The sequence below is a fragment of the Cheilinus undulatus genome, linkage group 6 (genome assembly GCF_018320785.1).
Source record: "Cheilinus undulatus linkage group 6, ASM1832078v1, whole genome shotgun sequence".
Taxonomy (NCBI): Eukaryota; Metazoa; Chordata; class Actinopteri; order Labriformes; family Labridae; genus Cheilinus; species Cheilinus undulatus.
The window spans coordinates 28,125,434-28,145,010 of record NC_054870.1 but is presented as its reverse complement, the minus strand read 5'-3'; the positions used below and the strand labels follow the sequence as shown (position 1 = coordinate 28,145,010).

Below are 19,577 nucleotides of genomic sequence, written 5' to 3'. Positions count from 1 at the left end.
GGGTAAGAGAGAGTTACGTGTTATGGGGGTGAGCTTGGGGAACTGAACTTGCAGCAGATGGCAGAGGTGGAACTGTTGGAAATAGCTGAGGTAATGCAAGAACTCAACCAACAATATATACAATAAAACAGTGGTCATATTTTAGTAGTACTGACATTTTAGTGCAAAATATTTAACCCATCACTGTAAAAAATAGGCAAAGGTTCACATTTTATTGTTCTGTAACTTTTGTGTGTAAAAAATTCCCTTTTACAAGTGTACATGTTACAAAACTTAAAAAATTTTCATGAATATGGACAATTTCAATAGATTTAACTAAAATACATGTATTGCAACACTATTTTAACCAAAAGAAGATGCTACGTGTTTTTTTAATCTCTTGTTAAATGTCAGTGGTTGAAACAGTATCACCTACGAGTCACTTATTATTAAAAAAAGGTTAATGAACGGCACAACCCTACAATCAAACTGTAACCGTCTACTCTACCACTCTCAGTGGTTGAGGGATATTATGTCTTGTTTTAGTGCCTAAAAGATTTACCACTCAATCACTGGTTGCAAGGGAAAATTGAAAGGGTATGGCTAGATCACATTGAAAATCTCTCATCAATGTAGTAGTATCAATCCCCTACTTATTTCTGCTTCTGCATTGAAGTTCTGTCATAAAATTCCTTCATTACACCAATTTCCTAATTTGATGCACTTCTCTTGTACTTAGCTGCTTAGTACAAATATTTTATTTTATTCCTTTGAGTCATGATAGGTTATCTGACTTCTAGCATGTGTTTGGTGTTCTGTCTGGTTTTAACTGCAGAATTCAATACATTCGAGTGGCCTGGGTTCCCAACTGTTAATGGGGTCTGTAAGCGGACAAGGAACAGGGCTGGTAATTTTCTATGTATCCACCTTACATAATAAAGATTTTGTGATGTCATTATTTGCTATAAAGCAATACATAATTATATTACTTGTATGTATAGAAGAAAAATAAGGGAAAGACATATTTTGCATTTTAGCCAGATAATTGAAATAAAAGAATCATGCTAATTCTGAGCAGGACTCAAGACCCTATATATAAATTAGATAACTAAAAAAATGTGATCAGTGACATACTGAACCCAGTATTGTGTATCCTTCTTTGAGTTGAGTGCATCATTTCATACTTAAAAAAATATATAAATATTTATTTTAAGGCTTTCTATGCCTTTAAGGATAGAGGAGGGGGGTGAAGAGTTGGAAACAGGGAGCAACAGGCCACGTATGTATGAGGGCCATCTGCACCCTTCTATCATACTTTTTTAACTTGTAAAATCAAATCAACTTTAAGATATAACCACAGCCAGAAAAAACAGTTAAGCTAAAGACAGCAACTTACTATAAAATATTTCTCTTTATGGGTAAAACATACACATTACTTAATGATTGAAATATTTTAAATTATGTAGCTGATCACTTTATCTGATTAGATGAGTGTGTCTAGTTTTTGTACATTAAAGAAGAAACAGTAATAGAAGTAAGGTGTCATAAAGAGTTAAACAGACAAGAGAAAATAAAATAAAAAGTACACAGACGGGCTGTGAAGAGGCTAGCAGAGCATCGCTAATTTTCTCCCTTATGGCTGCCTTGACCAACCAGCTAGCTAACGCTAATTAAAAAGTCATGTCTGCTCATCTGCTGTGACAAGGTACCAAAGAGGGGAGACAGGAGGGTGAGAAGGTGAAGAAAAGGGGAGGACATGAGGAGAGGAGATGAGATGATGTACGTGAAAAGGAAAAAGAGGAGGACAAGGGGAAGTGGAGGACAAGAAAAGACAAGCAGGAGTAAGAAGGTGAAAGAGAGAAAAAAGAGGAAAGTTGAGTGCTGGACCGTGTCACAATTAGCACGCAAGGCTAGCCAGGACAGCTAACTCATTAGAGGACATGTGTTCCTCTAACCCTTGAATGTCTGACTACACTCACACACACACTCCTTGACCTGATGCATTGTTAATGGATACGCTAATGTTGACTTAGCCACAGTCCAGTGAGCCACCTGCCACACTGCTAGCTGCTCCACAAGACGCATGCAGACTGTGTTAATGTGTGTGTGTGTGTGTGTGTGTGTGTGTGTGTTGGAGTCTCACCATGACATTTCATCAGGTACGGGTAAAAAGTCTCCTTCTCCACAAAATCTGGAATCAGGTTTAGCAGGGCTTGGATCTTTCCCAGCTGTGAACAAAAACATTCATTATGGGAGGGTTTTTGTTTATGATTTAGTCATTGATAACTGCAAATATGACTTTAAATAGAAACTTTAGGCTTCATAGTCACACTGAAATCGAAATTAGCCTTGTTTGTCTTTTGTAATAGAATAAGTAAATATATTGGGTTAGTATTGTGTATTTATTGGCTTAATTGGTATGAACCAGATCAGAAATTGGTTTAAAAAAGTATCATCTAAGAATATGTGTTAACATTAGCTAAAACAGCTAACAAGCATATACTTTTAAGAGTGCTAGCTCCGTCTTGCTAATTGAAGTATAGCTTAAATTCAAAATGTTTTAGGATCTGGATTTGGTAGAAAAAATAACTAAAAATGTCTCTAATGAGTATTTGTTATGGCTATGCAGAGCCATTATGCCCAAATGTGATAGAAAGTGACAAATGTCCCAAATTGATTTTATGAGCACAGGAGAGAAAATATCTCTATATTAAAAATATGTAGTGTATGATTTACATAGAGGTTAAACTTTAGGTACTGAAAACATAATTCAAATGTATTACAGCTCTGCTCTTATTTGGATAAGTTACGATTTACATTCAGACTCTAAGTGTGTGTTCTTACCTGTCCCGCACTCTGAGCCTTTCGTGTCACATAGGAAAACAGCATTTCCTTCTGTTCGGCCACTGCATTACAGCGCTACGACAACACAAGAGGGACAAAAAGGGTCAAAATAATTTAGATACTCTTCAACATGTCTGCCTCACAGATGTTCAATAAAGAAGTCCCCAAGTTCATATGAACTTGATAATACATTTAATTACCACTCTCTTCTTTATAAATTTATGTGAAGTACATCAGTTGTCATCATTAACATTGTTTGACTTCCTGATGAAGGCTTGATGCCAAAACGTGTTGAAGTGTGTTCTTAAGGTCTACACATGACCGTGCCGTGAGAATAAAGGCATTTTAATGCTTAAAGAGAGTGCCTTGGAGTTTTCTTTCTGTTACCAACTTTACCAACTTTTCCAAAGAGCACCTCAAACAAACTTTTATTGAGTCCTAGAAGCACTCCTTCCTATGTTTTTTTTTTAAAGACATATTGGAAATTTAACAATTTATTCATTTAACAAACAGGAGCCTCAGTAGCATGTGGAAGAACCATACACAGCCACAACAGCCCGGCACCTCCTCCTCATGCTGGTCACCAGCCTGGTCACACAATGCTGTGGGATGGCATCCCATTCTTCAACCAGCATTTATCGCAAGTCCGCCAATGTGGTTATGTTGGTCACTCTGGCACGAACAGCACGCCAAAGATGATTCCACAAGTGTTCAATGGGGTTAAAGTCAGGACACCCGCTTACAGTATGAGAACAGGTGGCAGCTGTTTTCAGCGTGGTGTGCAGACAACCATGTAGACCCAGAACACTGTTCTGTACCAGCTACTCTGGAGTTCTTACAATCCCTCTTGGATTCCGGCCGTTCCCCATCTACCATCAAGGTGTATGTAGCTGCCATTTCATCTCGTCATGCTCTACTCAACAACAGCACAATTGGTTGCCACAGGTTAGATACCCTTTTTATGAAGGGAGCTATGAGGCTTTGTCCTCCACGAGCCCTTAGAGTGCCAACTTGGGACCTGCCCCTCGTACTTGACCATCTATGTTTGCCTCTTTTTGAGCCTTTGGCACAGGCAGAGCTGAGGTTGTTATCATCGAAGACAGCCTTCCTCCTCGCCATTACTACGGCAAGGCGTGCCGGGGAACTCCACTCTGCCCAAGGTGTTGTTGAGGGTAAACCTTGATCAACCGATACAGCTTGTGCCCCACCAGGGGAAGACAATGACGGACCAGCATTGCTGTGCTAGGTTCATGCCTTGAGAGCATATATTAATAGCACAGCTAACATACGTACATTGGACCACCTGTTTGTCTGTCATAGTGGTTCTAAGATAGGTTGTGCTGTCTCCAAGCAACGCTTGTCCCACTGGATTGTGGACGTTATTAACAAGGCATATCAGGCAGATGGTCGCCCACTGCCATCCAGGATTCATAGAACCATGGTTACATACGTAACCTTACATTTTAAGGATTCAAATGTGTTAATTTGTTTACCCTTAAACTTTAGATTTTGGGCTTCAAGAGCTGAAGTTTTAGGTCAGAACTATATTGTAATATTGGTATCAGTATCAGCTAAAATTTATTTGTAAATATTGGCATATCTGATATAAAAAAGTCCTAAGTGATGGTGCTATTTCTGACAGAATAACAGCTGAAAATGATGTTCAAGATTTTATTTGATCAGATTTCTTTGATGCATGAAGTGATCACCTCTGGTGATGACAAAATCAAGCCAATGCAGAACAGCAAAAATACTTCAGTTCCCTAAGAAGCCCCTTGAGACTGGCTGCACAAGCCATTAAAGTTAAATACAAACCAATTCAAAAAGGCCAGTTTTTAAAGCAGAAAAAACAAGCTGAAGCCTTGTTCAAAAAACAAATTTGTTCTAAACAGCTCATTATGTGCATAGGCTGCATAATGACTATTTTTAATACATATTTTTGGGCTTTTGTAAGCCTTTGTTGACAGAGGAGGACAGTGGATAGAATCAGAACAGGGATGAGAGATTAGGGGAAAGACATGTAGGAAAGGCGCCACAGGCTGGACTTGAACGTGGGCCACCCATGTACATGGGGTGCAACCTAACTGCTAGACCATCTGCGCGCCCCACACTGATTTTTTTAATGACTCATTTGCTTAGATTTTAGGAAAGATATTCATGATAAGGTGCATGGCTGACCTAGCAAGTGCACAAGTGAGGTGTAGCTATTCATCAGGAGGGATAAGGTCTGCCTCAGTTGACTGGAAGTTGGGTTAAGACGGATTTCCAATATGGGGACTTCCATCAAAGGACTTCAAAAGTCTCTTTGAGTAACCAGTGGGTGACATCACTGAGACTTCAATCATATGATACACAGTATATGCTCTGAATTGTCATCTCTGAGATATCCATTTATCAAGACTTAAACTTTGCATGACTGTTTGTGATGAAGACATGCAAACACAAAATACATACTAAGTGTGCAGGAGATGCATTAACTCTCTAAGTAAGTGAGTGAGTGAGTGTGTGTGTGTTCTCCTGGCTGAGCAGCAATGAGCTCCGATTACTAGCCAGTCGTAAACTAACGCGTTTCCTTCCTTCTTCTCCTTGAACAGAATTAAAAGCAGGCATCCTGTAAGGCTTTTAACAGGGTGACACACAGAGTAGTAAGCTGCCGTCTTTCTGAGTCACCAAGCAGCAAAATGGCTCGAGTACAATCATTCAATTAGACCAACAGTGTGCCACTTCTCTCAACTTTGCTCCGTGCTCTGACTCACTCTCGTCTCGTTTTTTCCCTTTTTACTTCATCCCTACACCGACCTCTCCCAAAGGTGATGCCACAATCGCCCAGGCCTTCCTCACACACATATCCCCTAAAAGCTCTTTATACCCAGGGAATCTTCCCTCCTTTTTCCTCAATCTGCCCTCCCAGCGCTCACATGCACGTAAGCAGTTGTATCTGAGTCGCTTCTTAATGACTCACTTCATCCCTCTCGCTCTCCTCATGTTCCCCACTGGCCTCACCTCCTTCCCTCCTGATAGCCTCCTTGTCATTATTGTCTGCTTGCCTACTTAAAAGCTTTTCAGAGTTTTCATCCTGCTTCACTTAGGATGGGATGGAGGAGTCTGGCTGCTACCCTCCGGCGACCCTGAGAAAGCAGTTTCTAGGAGTGGTATGGAAACAGGCTATGATGAGGGACAAAAGGGAGCACTGCAGTTTAGCCTGGGTCGTATCAGTGGAGGCTAGAATTAACAATCTGACTACAAAGACCAACGAGGGAGAGGACTTTAGAATAGTATTTTCAGTAGGAAGCCCTTATAGTTTTACTTTCCAATGCAATGAACATCTGTTTCTGTAAATGTAGCTTTGTTTTCATTCTCAGGGTTAGAGGTAAAATTTAGCCTCAATATATGAAAGTGGATTATATCTTAAGTGCAAATTTAAGGAGTTTTTGTTTTCCTAGATTACAGTAAAATGCTGCTCTGACAAGAGTTAGATTCTTATTTTTAATGCCTTCAATTCAGATATTGTGCTTTTACCGTTTTGCTGTGTTTGATTTAAAAAAAAATCTGATTCATTTCCAGTTCTCAACACCAAAAGTTGGTAAGTGTGTGTGAGAGAGAGCACAATGTATAAACAACACATAATGACATTATGCTCTGTACAGAAACACTGCCAAAGCACATGTGGAATTTAGACAATTTGCAGGAGTTTGCTTGCAATCTTCGTTCTTAAAAACAAGAACTTACCCAGTAATGGGTGTCTCAGTTCAAAACTCTGGTTACTGACAGAGAACTTGCATAAGTGTACGAAGACTTTTGTTCTTTGCATTTACATTCTTTTTCCACTATTTTATTCATATATTTTGTCTTGGTTATTTTGTAAAAACCCATCCCTGTAAAGTGATTTAAAAAAACTTTGTATTTTGGGTTTGTTGTATGACAGGCAACTGTGTTATGAACCACCGAGCCAACTTGAAGTCATCATAAATATCTTCCAGTTTATAAAATTCAGCTTCAAAACATGAAAAATAAGGCAGTATTATCTGCTCTAGGATGCTGTGGGCATGTTGATTAAGCCAAGCAAACCCAGGAGAAAGAAGATCCTCTCAAATTTAAAAAAAAAAAAAAGTTACAGCCTGAAAGGAGGAATAATCTGTCTGCTATACCTTTATGTTACTATTATGGCTACTTTTTTTAAGCCACCAGAGAAACAATCACATTCACATCATTACAGTTCAGATCAAAAAAGTCTCAGTTTCATTTTCTCATCCTTTATTTAACACATCAGGAATTCCTTATATTTTATCTTCTGAGTTATAACAGTATGTTTCTCTCTCTTTCATGAGACATCTTTGTTGATAAGTTTCTGCTGAAATTTGTCATGAAAGACTTGGCAAGAATAGGACATGTCTATAATCAGATACCTTACTAGACTTAGCATTGCCACACTAACAGACAGGGGTGACTGAACTGTGGGTGCTTTGAGAGACACAAAGCCACGGCCAGCTTCTTGTAATTATCCAGGACTAAATACAAGTGAGAAATGGGTAAAAAAAAAACAGGGTTGTCGAAATTAATTGCACTAATCTCAATAAACTGTGATCCACAATTAGTGCACTCATATCTTTTAAATCACATGCTTCATTATTACCCTCAAAAAATGTTGGTTAAGCCACGCCAGTGTCTCCCTGCAGCCCACAGTGAGTTAAAATCCACCACTGCTCCTCAATGTCTCATTTCAGTTTAAAGACACTCACAGGCAGCTCAGCAGACAAGCCCGAAGTCACCTGAACCATGTGTTATCAAATATTTACTCTGTTTTTTTTTGTTTTTTTTACTGTTCACGCATTTGCTTTTCTATACATAACAAGTTCCTTTTTCTGTGGCTAAGATCACGTTAAAATCTTCAATCCACCAATAAATCCAGGTCTGTATTAAAATTGAAAGTCAGTTACATGTTTAAGATGGTGGAAAAACTCAAAAAGACACAAAAACAGATTTAAATGCAAACCAGTGGAGTTTAGGATGGGATAAAAAGGGGTGTGATAAATCATGATTAACCACAGAAATTCTGAGATTAATCAGGATTAAAATTTTTCATCTTTTGACAGCTCTTAAAAAACCCACATCTTCAGCAGGTAAGAGGTTTGTTCCTGCTGCGCCTTGTTAAAGCGATAAATAGACAAGCACTCCAGCAATTAGCCTACCTTCTGACCTACAGTGACCTATGGCCAGAGCCGGCTTCCTGGCTCTGTGCCAGAGCAAAGACAGCAGTCTGTTAGAAACACAGCATTTAGCAGGCAGATAATTTTCAGTGAATGCAGCAACATCAATTAACAGAAGACTATTTAGATAAACTGCTCAGTGATTTTTATATTCTTGTAACATTAAGGGGGCAGGGCAATTTCCAAAGCACCCAGTGATGTCATAGGATGCTACATTTGCCCCAATTAAACCTAGCTATGAAAGTGATGAAAACCTTTCTGTCTAAATCTAAAATTCTGCCACACATAGATTTTGATGTTTTCACATGTTTATAGCAAACATATTCCAACATACGGATCTAACTTTACAAGGATTTTAAAATAATTTAAGCAAAAACAAGAGATATGAAAGGAGCATCTAACCAAGATGCATATCAAGCAAAGAGCATATTATAGCTTTGAAATCATGTAATCCATAGTTTCTGTTTAAATAGTGATGAAGATGAGAGTGGGGAGAAATGTATCTGTTCATTAACATGCATGCCAGTCAGACATCCCTGTTTAAAGATTGAGAGGGATAATCACTCAAGATGTCAGAGACGAGTGAGCAGGAGACACATGTCGCCTACATGTCTGAGAGGCTCTGAAGCCATTTTTTAAATTTGTCTCTGGCTTCAAGTATCCCTCACTGGGATCAGAGAGCCGTTTTAACTGACCCACAAAGTAAACCAAAGAAAAAAGGACCAAAACTAGGCTAGAGGGTTGAAATAATTTTTTTATCTTTCCTACCCATAAAGTCCAACATTTGATAACATTTCTACACTTTTCTAGGGATATACAAGAAACACTTGAGGAAACACATCCCTTAACTTCCCTTTCCTGTACAATAAATATTATTCTGAATTACTTTAAAAAGTCAAAAATCTGAGGTGTTTTGGTTACACATTTTTTTTTTGGTTAGCTATTTTCTGCCTTCTTTAAATAGATGTAGTCTCAGTAAAATCCCTGTTTTACCTGTTTGACATGTCAGTTAATTGTACTGTTAACATGAGTAGATTTACAGTGATTATCATCTTCCTGTCTGGGATTGTTGCTGTTTTCTTTGGTGTGCTGGTCTGTGTTTGCTGCTCTGAGGTACTTTTGCGATTCGACAGATGCCTGTGGTGCACGCCAGTTTGTCATTGGACAGGAGCTGATGGGAGTCAGTGGTGCAGGTTTTAAATAAAACTACGAACGCTGAGATGTCCTTAGAGCTATAGAGACTAGAAACTGAGTTTGTACCATGTTATTTTCTCCTGTGTAAGAGATCATTTTTAAAATCAAAGTTAAGGGGGCTTTGTTGTTGTTAAAAGCCAGCCTCAAGTAGACGCTCAAGGAACAACAACTTTTTACATTTCCTCAGTGGATTCATTTTGAAGGCATTTGCTTACTGGCTCTGAAATAATTTCTTATAGCAGAAATTACAAATCAAAAAGAGTTAAAATATTAAGTTAAATATAATTAGAATATTTTCTAAACAAAACAAGCAACAAATGCCAGGATAAAAATTAATGCAGAAAGGATGCAACAATGGTAAAATGACCTAAAAATAGATTATTTTAATTTGTGTATCAAAAGTGGCGAGGAGTTGTTCTTGACAGTAATGAAACATACATTTTTGTTCACTGTGTGCTCTCCTATCTCACTTTAAAAGACTGAGAAGTCACTGTTTAAATAATCCCCGTTAGAGAGATGAGAGCAGTGTTTGTATCTTGGTTTGATACTTCCGCTTGCTACTAGGGCTGTAGTCAACCAAAGAAAAACTTGGTCGACCAAAATTGCACCCAGGCACCAACTAATTGATTAGTCGTTCAGGTAAAAAAAAATTAAAAACAAAACAAATAAATTTAAAAAAATCACCTTGTTGGAGACCAATTTAATCCATCCAGGTACCTCACTGCACCTACTTGGTACTCTAAATGATCCTTAAATGAACATAACATGCCTTTGGAAGCATTAATACATTTTTAGGCTCATCACGTCTTACTAAAAAAATAATTAATTGAGGGACGATCAGCGCGCACCTGCCTTTGATATACGTGGTCCCGGCACGGTAACTCTTTAAACTAATACAGCCTACAAAATAACCTCAGTTCTCGTTTTTCATTCATTTATAACGGTAACTAATAACAGGATCACTTGATCCAGCCTGCGCCTCGTCATTTACGAGCATAAAGTAGACAGCATGTCAGCATTTATTTACGGATGTGAGAGGGAAAAAGTCTACTCGTCGGGACTCAATGACCAGCAGACATCGCCTCTTATGTCCTCTGCTTTCTGCCTGTCCGTAAGAGAAGCTAACGCTAACGTGGACACTTTAAGGAGATAATAAAAGGAGATGATACTACGCGGCCTATTTACCGACAGGTGAATTAAACTGACCGTGGGAGACGGGAGTTAATGCAGTGAGGGAGGTCAGAGCAGAGCCCCCTGACCAGCGCCTCTGTGGGGGGGATTTGCGCGCTTTACAACTAAACAATCGACCAATCGAATGGAAGCTGTCAGCCTGACTTGCTTCTTTCTGAGAGTTTCTTTAGCTCTACCTCCTTCCTTCCTCCTGTCTCTCACTCATCCAGCTCGTACATATTAATTTCCCCTGGCTCAATGCAAAGCCATCGAGCTGTAATGTATGAACTGTGTTAAATAAGTGAAGGAGTAGGAGGCCAATTTCAGACCACCAGACTCACTGGAGGAGTGTGGGCAAGCATTTCTTGACATAAATGAGAGTGTGGATGAATAAGTCAGTGATAGTGGCGGGCTCTGACAACTGGACGATTACTTCAGGGAGTTGTGATGGACTAAATTCATCCCCACTTCCCTTGTTGATTTTTTTTTTTTTTTTCAGATTTTAATTACTTTGATATAATAATTTAAAATGCAGCCAAGTACTAGACACTCAAATGGAGGAGTGCACATGGGGACAAAGTGCTCCATATGATTTAAAATTTATTTAAAGTGGCCACAAAAAGTACGTTTTACAGAGGTCTCCTTTTAGAGTGCTGATTCTGCTTTAATCAAGCTAAACAATGGGGTAGAGCAGTCTGTGAGTAAAACTCCATTTGGTTATCTGAAACTGAGAAAAGATTCACAGCACTGAAGCCATTTTGTAGAGGTGATTATTTTTGTAATATTTGTTTGCAACATCAAGATTCTAGAGTTGCTCAAAGGCAATGCATGAATTTCCTTCAGTTAAACATCAAGTTGGTTTGATATTAGCCACATTTCCTCCTAAAATAAATGACTGTTGTAAAACATTTTTATCAGATTTATAAATATATGTAAAGAAAGATGATCCGGTATGAAAAGAATGGACTGCTTCACTCCATGTTAAAATAGTACAAAGGGGAGAGAGCAAGAGGAGCAAATAATTTGCTTAATTCTTCTCAAATATTAAGTGTATTTATCTTAGCCTCTGGGGAACAAAACACCTAGAAACATTAAAAAACAAACAAGTAAAAATAGAGCAAAACAAATTCCAGCCAATTAACAAATTGTTTGAGAATGTTAGACCTGTACACCACTATCACATACAGATGAGGATAATATTATCAGACCAATAGAAAAATCTCATTTTTCAAAAAGAGTTTCCAAATGCTGTTACACACAGCAAAGAATCCTTAACATAGCTATTCCAAACATCCAAGTTTTTATTTGGATGTATTTTGCTTTACACACAGAAACAAAATCATTTCACAAAAAACTAAAAAACTAGCAGGGCAACTGACCTTTATGTTTAGGCATCTCACAAAACACTGATGTCCTTTAACTTTTTAAAGCTCAAGGCTTATAACATCTAGTAAGACTAAGACTTATCTTCCAATTTAAAAATAGCATAAAAACTTCAGGAGGGGTTTGAGCTGTCACTAAAGATAGCATCATGGCAAAAAGTAAAGAAATCATTTTAGACTTGAGAAAAAGAATAGTTGATGCTCACAAAGCAGGAGAAGGATATAAAAAATTATCATAGTGTTTCCAATTGTTGAGAACTGGAGCAAGAGGTATCATTAAGAAATTCAAAGAGAACCACACAGCACAGAACAAGCCTGGCAGAGGAAGGAAGATAAAGATTTCAAAGACTCAGGAAAGAAAACTAGTGAGAAATATGTCTAAAGATCCCAGAATAACTACCAAGACACTAGTGAATGACTTAGCCAAGCCAGGAATTGTAGTCTCAAAGAAGACCTCCACTAGAGCCCTGCACAGGAATGGACCAAGAAAATCTCCACTTCTGCAGAAGAGACATCTTCAAGCCAGACTGAAGTATGCTAAGGACAACCTGGATAAAGATTATGAATACTGGAAGCGTATCTTTTGGTCAGATGAAACTAAACTAGAGGTCTTTGGCCTCAGACATTGCTTATGTTTGGAGAAATAAGGAAGAGGCATATGACCCAAAGAACACCGTCCCCATGGCAAAACACAGCGGTAGGAGTATTATGCTGTAGGGATGCTTCAGTGCGTCAGGAACTGGGAATCTCTTGAAGGTGGAAGGAATCATGAAAAACTAAGGATATGTGAAGATTTTGAAAGAAGTAGACAGCAACAAAACTGGGTCTGGGTCGGTGCTTTGTCCTCCAGCACGACAACATCCCAAAAATATGTGGTTCCTGGTGAAGAACAATCACAAGAAGACCAAAGTGAGCGTTACTGACTGGCCTGCACAAAGCCCTGACTAGAATCCAGCTGAATATCTGTGGGTGAACTGACGACAAAGGTCCACGCCAGAAGGCCATCAAATCTGAAGGAGCTTGAGAGATTTGCCAGAGAAGACTGTCTGAGACTTGTTGAAAACTACAAACAAACAACTGCCACTGTTATCCAGCAAAAAGGAGACACAACTGACTATTAGCATCAGGCAGGCTAATAATTTTGACCTTGATAGTTTTGTGAAAAAAAAAAGTTGTTTCTGTGTGCAAAGGAAAATAATGTGAGCATCCAAAATACTAGAATGTTTGAGAAGCTGTTAAAAATCCTTGTTCTATGCAACAGCACTTTGGAAATACTTAAATTAAAAAAATTAAAATTAGATTTTAATGGGGGGGGGCTTAATATTTCATCTTCATCTGTGTGTTTGCTTTATGCCTATACAGATTTGGGTTCACATATGCACACACACATTTACTCATACTCACAGCCAGCATAAACTTTGCATCCTCGACTTTGTCCATATCAATAAGCTGGAGAAAGAGGTCTGTTGCAGGTCTGTAGTAGGCAAAGTGGTTTGCTTGCCGCTCTGCCATCACACTCACTAAAACACACAGAACACATTCTGTAAGACAGGGAATCATTGCTATGGTATAACAAGGCTGGATTATAGATTCTACTAATGATTTACTTTTAATTTGTTTGAGGTCTAATATATTATGCACTGCTTAAAAAAATCAAGGGAACACATTATCATCACAGTGTAACTTCAAGTCACACTTCCAGGATATCAACCTGTCCAGTTAGGAAGCAACACTGATTGTGAATCAATTTCATCTGCTGTTGTGTAAATGGGATGGACAACAGATCAAAAGAAGGGGCAATTAGCAGGACAACCCCTATAAAGGAATGGTTTTGCAGTTGGGGGCCACAGATCATTTCCCTCTCCTCATCCTTTCTGGCTGGCTTTTGGTTACTTTTGCTTTTTTTCAGTGCCCTCACCACTAGTGATAGCAAGAGGCGGTATCTGCTCAGGCAGTGCAGCTCATCCACAATGCCACATCCATGAGTGCTGTGGCAAGAAGGTTTGCTGTGTCTCCCAGCACACTGTCAAGAGTATGGAAGAGATACCAGGAGACAGGCTAGTACACCAGGAGTCATGGAGGGGGCCCAGCAGCAGGACTGCTATCTGCTCCTAATTGCAAGGAGGAACAGAAGGGGCACTACCAGAGCCCTACAAAATGACATCCAGCAGGCCACTAAAGTGCATGTTTCTGCTCGAACTGTCAGAAACAGACTCCATGAGGGTGGTATGAGGGCCCACAAGTGGAGTTTGTGCTCGCAGCCCAGCACTGTTCAGCCTTACTGGCATTTGCCAGAGAACACCAGAATTGCCACATTCACCATTGGTGCCCTGTGCTCTTCACAGATGAGAGAAGGTTCACACTGAGCCTGTGACAGATGTGAGAGTCTGGAGACGCTGTGAAGAACGTTCTGCTGCCTGCAACATCCTTCAGCATGACCGGTTGGGCGGTGGGTCAGTGATGGTCTGGAGAGGCATATCCTAGGAGAGCCGCTCAGATTTTCATGTGCTAGCCAGAGGTACCCTGACTGCTATTAGGTACCGGGATTTGACATCCTCAGACCCATCATCACACCATATGCTGGTGCAGTGGGCCCCGGGCTCCTTCTGATGCATGGCAATGCTTGGCCTCATGTGGCTGGAGTTTGTCAGCAGTTCCTGCAAGACAAAATTGATGCTATGGACTGCCCTGTCCGTTCTCCAGACCTGAACCAATTGAGCACCTCTGGAAACGTTTTGTCTCGTTGCCGTTGTTACCTGTTGCACCACAAACTGTGGAGCTGACTGATGCCCTGATCAAGGTTTGGAAGATCCCTCAGGAGACCATCCATCATCTCATCAGGTGCATGCCCAGACATTGTAGGTAGTGCATACAGGCACATGGAGGCCATACACAATACTGAGCCTCATTTTGGGTCGTCTTGAGGTGTTTCACAGAAGTTGGATCAGCCTGTGATCGGATTTTTTTTCCACTTTTACTTTGAATCCAGTCCTCGATGGGTCAATGATTTTGGTTTCCATTGATCGATCTTATGTTATTTTGTTTTCCATGCATTCCACTATGTAATGAATAAAGATTTTCAACTGAAATATTTCATTCATCAAGATCTGGTGTGTGTTCCCTTTATTTTTTTGAGCAGTATATCTAATAATGTATAAATAAATATGCATTGTGTGTGTGTGCATGTCTTACACTTGTCTAAGGCTTTGTCATTGTCCTCTTCCAATACCTTCCTGAAGACATATGAAATACTGAGATTTTTGCTTGAATCAGCAAAGGCTGCCTCTAATTCCTCCACGGCTGTGTCCAAGTCACCACTAGAAAGGAAGTGAGAGAGAGGTGAGTAAAAGAAAGAACACTAGAAATGACTTTTAATAACAGTGTCCCAGCAATACTAGCAAAGGTTGAAGCGATACATAACTTAGAACCCTAGAAGAGGACTGGATTGAATTAAATGGGTCTTTAAAGAAAAATGATTAAAAAGGTTACAAATTGAATTACTATGGATTTGAAATACTGGCTGCTTTGTCCAAAATGCAGTTGGTCCAAAATAATGAGCAAAATTACCACAATGTAGCTTCATCAGCTGTGCTGGTTTAGTTGCACAATTAGATGGGTCACCAGCACCAAACATTAACCAGAAATAGGAATGTCAAACAGCATCATTTACATACGGGTCTTTGCTGCCTTTTCTACAACAGGAACTAACTGCCACTTATGAAGGCCATGTAGGGATCTTTTCCGTAAACCAGAGTTAATTAATAATAATAATAAGGTTAGAATTAGAAGGCCAGCAGGTTTCTGTTTCAAGCAATAAATGTATTAATCACTCATTCAAAACATACAACTGTCAAACCTGAACAAACTTTATTCTGCCCTGAATTCCAGACGGTTGGTAACTGGAGTTACAAACATGTCCAATAAAGCTGAAATTTGTTAGAATAACTGGATGGAGGAAAAAATTCCCAAGTAAACATTCAAAAAACAGTTATGACCCCTTTAGAGAGGAACATATATCTAAAATATATTGCGAGAAACTGGCTGGATCAAAAAAGTGCTCCCAAAGGCTTTTCAGACTTTTTATAATTTATTATTAAAATGATACTGGTTTCATTTAGTCCATTACAACCTCCCACTGAGTGCAGACCCCTGTCATTCTTCCACTGATGCTCACTTAAACACACTCGCACTATGAAATGTTTTTCTGCTGAGGTTGCCACAACCAAAAACAAAGCCTGCACGCCAAAGCACAACAAATCTAAAGCAACCCAATCTGGCAACCCGACCTAGCTACTAACACTTTGTGCTGCCCGCTCCCTCCCCACCGTCACCAGTCGTAATGAATATTTAACACACAGTGTGTGTGTGTGTGTGCGTCTCCGTGTACGTATATGTGAGAGTGTTCAGAGGTGGGGGAACATATCTACAATGATTGTTGCGACTGGGACCGTCTGAATAATTCAGCGGGGGGCCCCTCTAAATGTGGCGTCCGCTTCCCGAGCCCTGCTTTGCTTTTCCGCCCCGGCTCTTAACCAGTCAGCTTGAGTCAGATACAGCGGGGACGCACGTGTCAGAGCGGCTCAGAGCGCTGCTCCCACAGGTCAGGGTTCAAGCTGACAGGCCCACGCTGCGAGGGCCAATCGGGCGTGAGACCGTCTTGCTATTCTTTACTTCCTGCTGTCCCTCCGAGTTGGCACAGTGACGCTGCGGCTCAAGCTGGGGGATGGCACTAATGCGGCTAGCAGCGCGATGAAACTTTGATGTGCTTTATATTTTGTTCGGTGCTGTTTGAGAAGCGACAAAGCAGCAGTGGAGGATGGTTGTTTGATGACATTATGAATATGAATCCATGAATAATCCTATTAACTCTGTGTTTCATATTTGTATTTGACGCCTGCTTGCCCTGTGAGCTCTTACTTTAAGAGTGTGTCAGTCTGGGTCTCGTCATACTTTGCTGCTGGCAGTGCATTAACATGTTTATCTCTGGGTTATTCACTGCAGTAACACTTTACAAAGTTGTATATATGACCACATACTGGATAATACATTGTGGCATAAATTAAAATTACAATGTTTTACTTAACAAACACTTACATAACTAATTATGGAGAATTTCTATTAATGGTTAACTCCTAAAATGTGACTTGAGAAGCCAAGATTTTAAGCTACAGCTGAAATCGGTGTTCAGGCTGACTTCTGGCAGAAATTTCACAGGGAGGCTGCCTGGATGAGGTCCTGGTAGAGTAGAGGGGGTATATTTGGCTGTTTGTGTTCACATGTCTACGCTATCTATTTCAGAAAATGTTCAACAGCCTTTTGCATGTGAAAGGTGCCTTACTTGTGTATTAATCCTAAACCCACTCATTCATTCAATTCTTGCATCCTTACTTATTGATGAATGCCAGGGCCTTGTTGTTTATATAAAGCATCCTGGATAGGTTGAGGGATGTGCCGAGACCCTTCATGAGCGACTCCACTTCCTGGATCCCTGCAATGTTGCCTTGGCCACCCAGGGCCTGAACTAGTCTGGTGATGGCCAGCGGCCCTGGAACTTGGTCCGCCTGCAGCATAAGCTTCAGTTTCTCAAGAGCATCTGTGGTAGAGAGTGCAAGAAGTGAGTATTTGAGTACCTGGATTAAGTGTGTAGGTGTGTTTTTCACTGGTGTGAGTGTATCTCACCTTCAGTCTGGCCTTTCTTGCTCTGTGTGATGATGAGCAAAGAGTTGGCGGTATCACTGAGCTGGAAGCTGGGCACATGAGACACAGCACTGAGAGAGAGAGAGAGAGAGAGAGAGAAAAGGTTATTTATATTAGCTTATAATTAGTGTCCAACTACTGAAAAATAAACTAACCACAATTCCAAAAGAGTTGGGACGTTGTGTAAAATGTGAATTCAAACAGAATACAGTTATTTTAAATCCATTCATCTGCAAACAGCACAATAACAGGAGACTGGGAGGTTTGTGAAATGTTCAATAACACCTGGAACATTCCTCAGATAAGTTGGTTTACTTGCAACAGGTTACAGTGCCATGATTGAGTATACAAGGAGCACTCCTGAAGGGGTATGATCAGTCACAATCAACAATGGAGTGAGGTTCTCCACTCTGTGAAAAACCGCATCCGCTAACAGTTTATGAACTATGTCCTACAATGTGCAACTTCATGGATTAAAGACATTTCAAGACCTATAGTTCATAATATCAAAGATTCAGAGAATCTAGAGAAAAAGCTGCATGTAAGGGGCAATGCCCAAAACCAACAATGTCTATGACCTTTGTTCCCACAGGCTGCACTGCTTTAAAACCTGGTATCATTCTGTAATGGAAAACCATTGCCAGTTAGCACAATACACTACTGCATCTACATATGTGAGATATGACTACCATAAAAAGCAAAAGTCATGTACCAACAACACCCAGTGGCGCTGCTTATTTCTCTTGGTCTGAGATCATCTGAGATGGATTGCTACTGTTAAGTCTGCTGTGGTCATTTCTAATTGTTTTTGGAATAATTAATATTGAATCCTCCAGGCAAAAGAAGAAAAGGACCAGCATTTATGATGGTGTTGGGGTGAATTCTTTCCTGTAAAATGGGTAACTTACATATCTCTGATGCCACCATTAATACTGAGAGGTATATGCAGATTTTGGAGCAACATATTGCTGGTGTTGGGCCAAAACCGTGTATCTAATTTTTTCTTTTTTTTCAGAAATCAGTATTATTTGTCCCCCTTTACATCTGTCTGAGGGTTTTAACAAAATTTAAAGCACTAAAAACTGTAAATAAGATGCTGACTATGAACATTCAGTGTTGAGTAATTTGGAGAATACATCTTTTTTTTAGTCCCTGAAAAGTGGTGATTTTGGAGATAGGAGGTTTTGGTCCAATGCCAGTGATATGCTTCCATCCAGGTGACATCTTCTTTAGGGGCATCTCTGAATGAATTACAACATTATTGCTTCACAGTAAAAGAGTAGCCTGCATGCAATCCAGACCTGTCTCTAGTTGAAATGTTTAGTGCATTATAAAGCTAACAATGGGTACTCTGCACTAATAGCAAGTTGGATTACATATCCAGCAAGAATGGGAAAGAATTCCACTTTGAATACTCAAATCCTCAGAAGCTATCAGAGTGTTGTTAGGTGAAGGGTGATGCAACACTGTGGTAAAGATCCAAATTTTTTGGGAGAAACTTCAAAATCCAGATAGGTGTCAAAATATTCTTCCCTACCTATTGTTTCTTATTATCAGGCAGATTTGTGTTTAACAACTCTTTTTCTGTGGTAAGATTAGCGATTTGATTCTTATTTAAACAAAAAAAAAGTTTAACTCCATCATTGATGGCTCAGTTGACAAATTTAGTTCCCATGGCACTGTGTCCAAAAGATTAGCAGAGACAGACAGGAGGAAACATGACAAACATTTAAACAAGAATTCCTGACATTTTCATAACCACAAAAGGCAGCTGTAAAATGACACAGGATGTACTATTGTTGGCATAAACAGGAATATTCATTTATAGTGCAACATTGTAATCTGAGATTTTGTGTAATATAAGAGCATCAATGTAAGTGAGCGGAGCAACTTATATTAGTGTATTATAATGTCCATTACTTCTAAGTCCAGCCCAAAAAACAAACCTTTATAATCTATGATGACTGAGTTAATATCTTTGAGGCATTTCAGTCTCAGAGTTTTGTGGCCATTAAAAGGCATAATACTCAAAAAAGCACATGTAGAGTGGGTGAACATGAGCTCAAAGATAGAAATGGAGAAGACAATGGGAACAAATGGGATC

The 19,577-nt window shown here is 39.6% G+C and overlaps 1 protein-coding gene across 1 annotated transcript in view; it reads right to left on the bottom strand.

The window, feature by feature from the left end:
- lrpprc (leucine-rich pentatricopeptide repeat containing) overlaps window positions 1-19,577 on the bottom strand; it is a 103,471-nt gene that overhangs the window by 8,061 nt on the left and 75,833 nt on the right. Inside the window, exons 31-36 of the mRNA XM_041789450.1 lie at window positions 17,456-17,544; window positions 17,165-17,369; window positions 14,969-15,093; window positions 13,181-13,296; window positions 2,824-2,898; window positions 2,123-2,207 (exon numbers count right to left, since the gene is read on the bottom strand). Of these exons, the coding sequence (XP_041645384.1) occupies window positions 2,123-2,207; window positions 2,824-2,898; window positions 13,181-13,296; window positions 14,969-15,093; window positions 17,165-17,369; window positions 17,456-17,544 (695 nt within the window). The remainder of the gene's footprint in view (window positions 1-2,122; window positions 2,208-2,823; window positions 2,899-13,180; window positions 13,297-14,968; window positions 15,094-17,164; window positions 17,370-17,455; window positions 17,545-19,577) is intronic.